This window comes from Monopterus albus, unplaced genomic scaffold (genome assembly GCF_001952655.1).
Source record: "Monopterus albus unplaced genomic scaffold, M_albus_1.0 scaffold99.1, whole genome shotgun sequence".
NCBI lineage: Eukaryota > Metazoa > Chordata > Actinopteri > Synbranchiformes > Synbranchidae > Monopterus > Monopterus albus.
Window position 1 is genome coordinate 1526822 of NW_018127979.1, and position 2257 is coordinate 1529078.

Sequence of the window (2257 nt, forward strand, 5' to 3'; positions counted from 1 at the left end):
ACATGCCCGGAACACCTCCCTAGGAAGGCGCCCAGGGGGCATCCGAAACAGATGCCCGAGCCACCTCAGCTGGCTCCTCTCGATGTGGAGCAGCAGCGGTTCTACTCTGAGCTCCTCCTGAGTGACCGAGCTCCTCAACCTATCTCTAAGGGTGCTATTAAACTGGAATTAAAACTAAATCCCCCAAACAACTACATCATCAGTAGTCTGATGAATTTGTCTGAGAAAGGATCAAACAGACAGGGCCTTACCAGTTTACACACAGATGACTGAAAATGAAACCTAACCCAATCTGTGACATTTCCGTGTTTACCTGATAACCAATATGTACAGCAAGCACACAACACAAGCTTAAATCAATATACACACAAGCTTAAATCAATATACACATTAAACAAGCATGTACATCACACAGCCATACACAGGTTGGCAGATTAGTAGGAACACCTAGCTAAAACTAATACAGTCCTGCATTAAATCCACTATTGTTCAAGGTGATAATGTTCAGTTTTTATTGAGATGTTGATTCCACTGATCATTCTGAAAGATGTTGTTTGTGCCACTGTTGACACTATTGAATTGTAGTGTGCTATAGTGATAGGTATTTCTATTTACATATAAAATTTATATCAATGAGATAAGGCTAAATAACAGAACCGCCTACATAATAAGTAAAACAGAGTGCATAAGAAATCAAAAATGTACGGTGCAGTTCGTGCAATCTGAAGGCAGCTCTGTAGCCCAATCCTCAACAACATTAGTACAGCTGATGTTTGTTTATGGTGCCCCTGCTGCCCTACTTGGACAACAAGCCAACAGGCAACTCCTCATATTTGTTATTATAGTACTGTGATGTTCACTGTGGCTTCCTATTTTCTTCTATTTCATTTTAGCAAAGAGAACAACAGCCAAGCTTTCTGAAGCAGAAGAGAGAGTTGGGGAAACAGAGCAGGAGATGCTTTTACTACTGTCACTGACTGTACACGGTTTTGAGTCACAACTTATTGGCTGTACTGTACGGGATTTATCCTAATTAAGTCAATCCAGTTCTTATTCTATTCTATTTTATTCTATTGTAGTTCCTAAATGTTATGGCACCCAATACTAGGTGAGAGAGAAACGGTATTTCGATTTTCTGTATGTCCTGCACATATGGTGAATTGACAAAATCCTTGAACCTTGAACCTTTTATCCTCACGGAAATGGGGGTTTGAAACCTCTGATAAAGTGACACCAATTATCACAACAATAAAAAGGATGCGCTCTACAATGCTGTGAGATAAAGGGTCAAGAGCAAAGATTGTCTCTCATCTTGATACCAAGTGCTGCTACCACCACATGCCTAGCCAACTGAACCCCCTGCTCATACCTTTGGCAGCTTCACAGCTGGCTCACGGTACTCTTCCTCCTCCTCGCTGTCCGAGTCACCGCTCTGCACCGAGCTCCTGGAGGCCAGTGCGAGGGAGGCCTCCCTCTGCTGCCAGTCCAGCACACAGTGCCGTACGTTGCAGTAGACATTGAATGCAGATGGGTTGCTGTGCAGCTTGATGTCAGGGACACAGAGAGCTCCATCTAGACTCTCTGCCTGTGGGAAAACAGTGGAGATGGTCAGCAAAACCTTTCTTTTGTAACCACAATGTCATTCTGTGAATCAATAAGCTGTTTAACACATTATAACCATTTATAAACAGCAATGTCAATTCTTTATAAATATGCCTAATTCTAAAGAGTTACAAAAGACAGCCTAAGGTTGTAAATACACCTGTTGCATGATTCCACTGGTACAGGAAAAAGAAAAACACCTTTCTTTAAACCACGTGTCAAACTCAAGGCCCACGGGCCACATCCGGCCCGGCATACAATTACATCTGGCCCATGAGATCATTTTATATATCTTTTTTTTAATGGCCCGGCAATATGAAGCGCCAATAACACACAAACTACAAATCCCATAATGCAGCACAACAGCTGCCTTACAGAACCATAGGCTACCTGCGATCATTCTCGCCTCAATTGCGTCAGATCAATCAAGCACCTGTTGATGTACAACAACTCTAATTTCAAGTCAAAGCTAGCTCCTAACAATGGCCAAGAGAAAGGCTGATTCTGAAAACAGAGCCTTTCAAAACCGGTGGGAGGCTGAGTATATGTTTACTGACACTGCCGGTAAACCTGTGTGTCTTATTTGTGGAGCTAATGTGGCTGTAATTAAGGAATATAACCTAAGACGGCACTACGAGACAAAACATCAGGACAA

General features: G+C 42.5%; 1 protein-coding gene across 1 annotated transcript in view; it reads right to left on the minus strand.

The window, feature by feature from the left end:
- Nucleotides 1-2257, minus strand: part of mycbp2 (MYC binding protein 2) — a 79220-nt gene that overhangs the window by 61554 nt on the left and 15409 nt on the right. Inside the window, 1 exon segment of the mRNA XM_020609421.1 lies at nucleotides 1370-1585. Within this exon segment, the coding sequence (XP_020465077.1) occupies nucleotides 1370-1585 (216 nt within the window).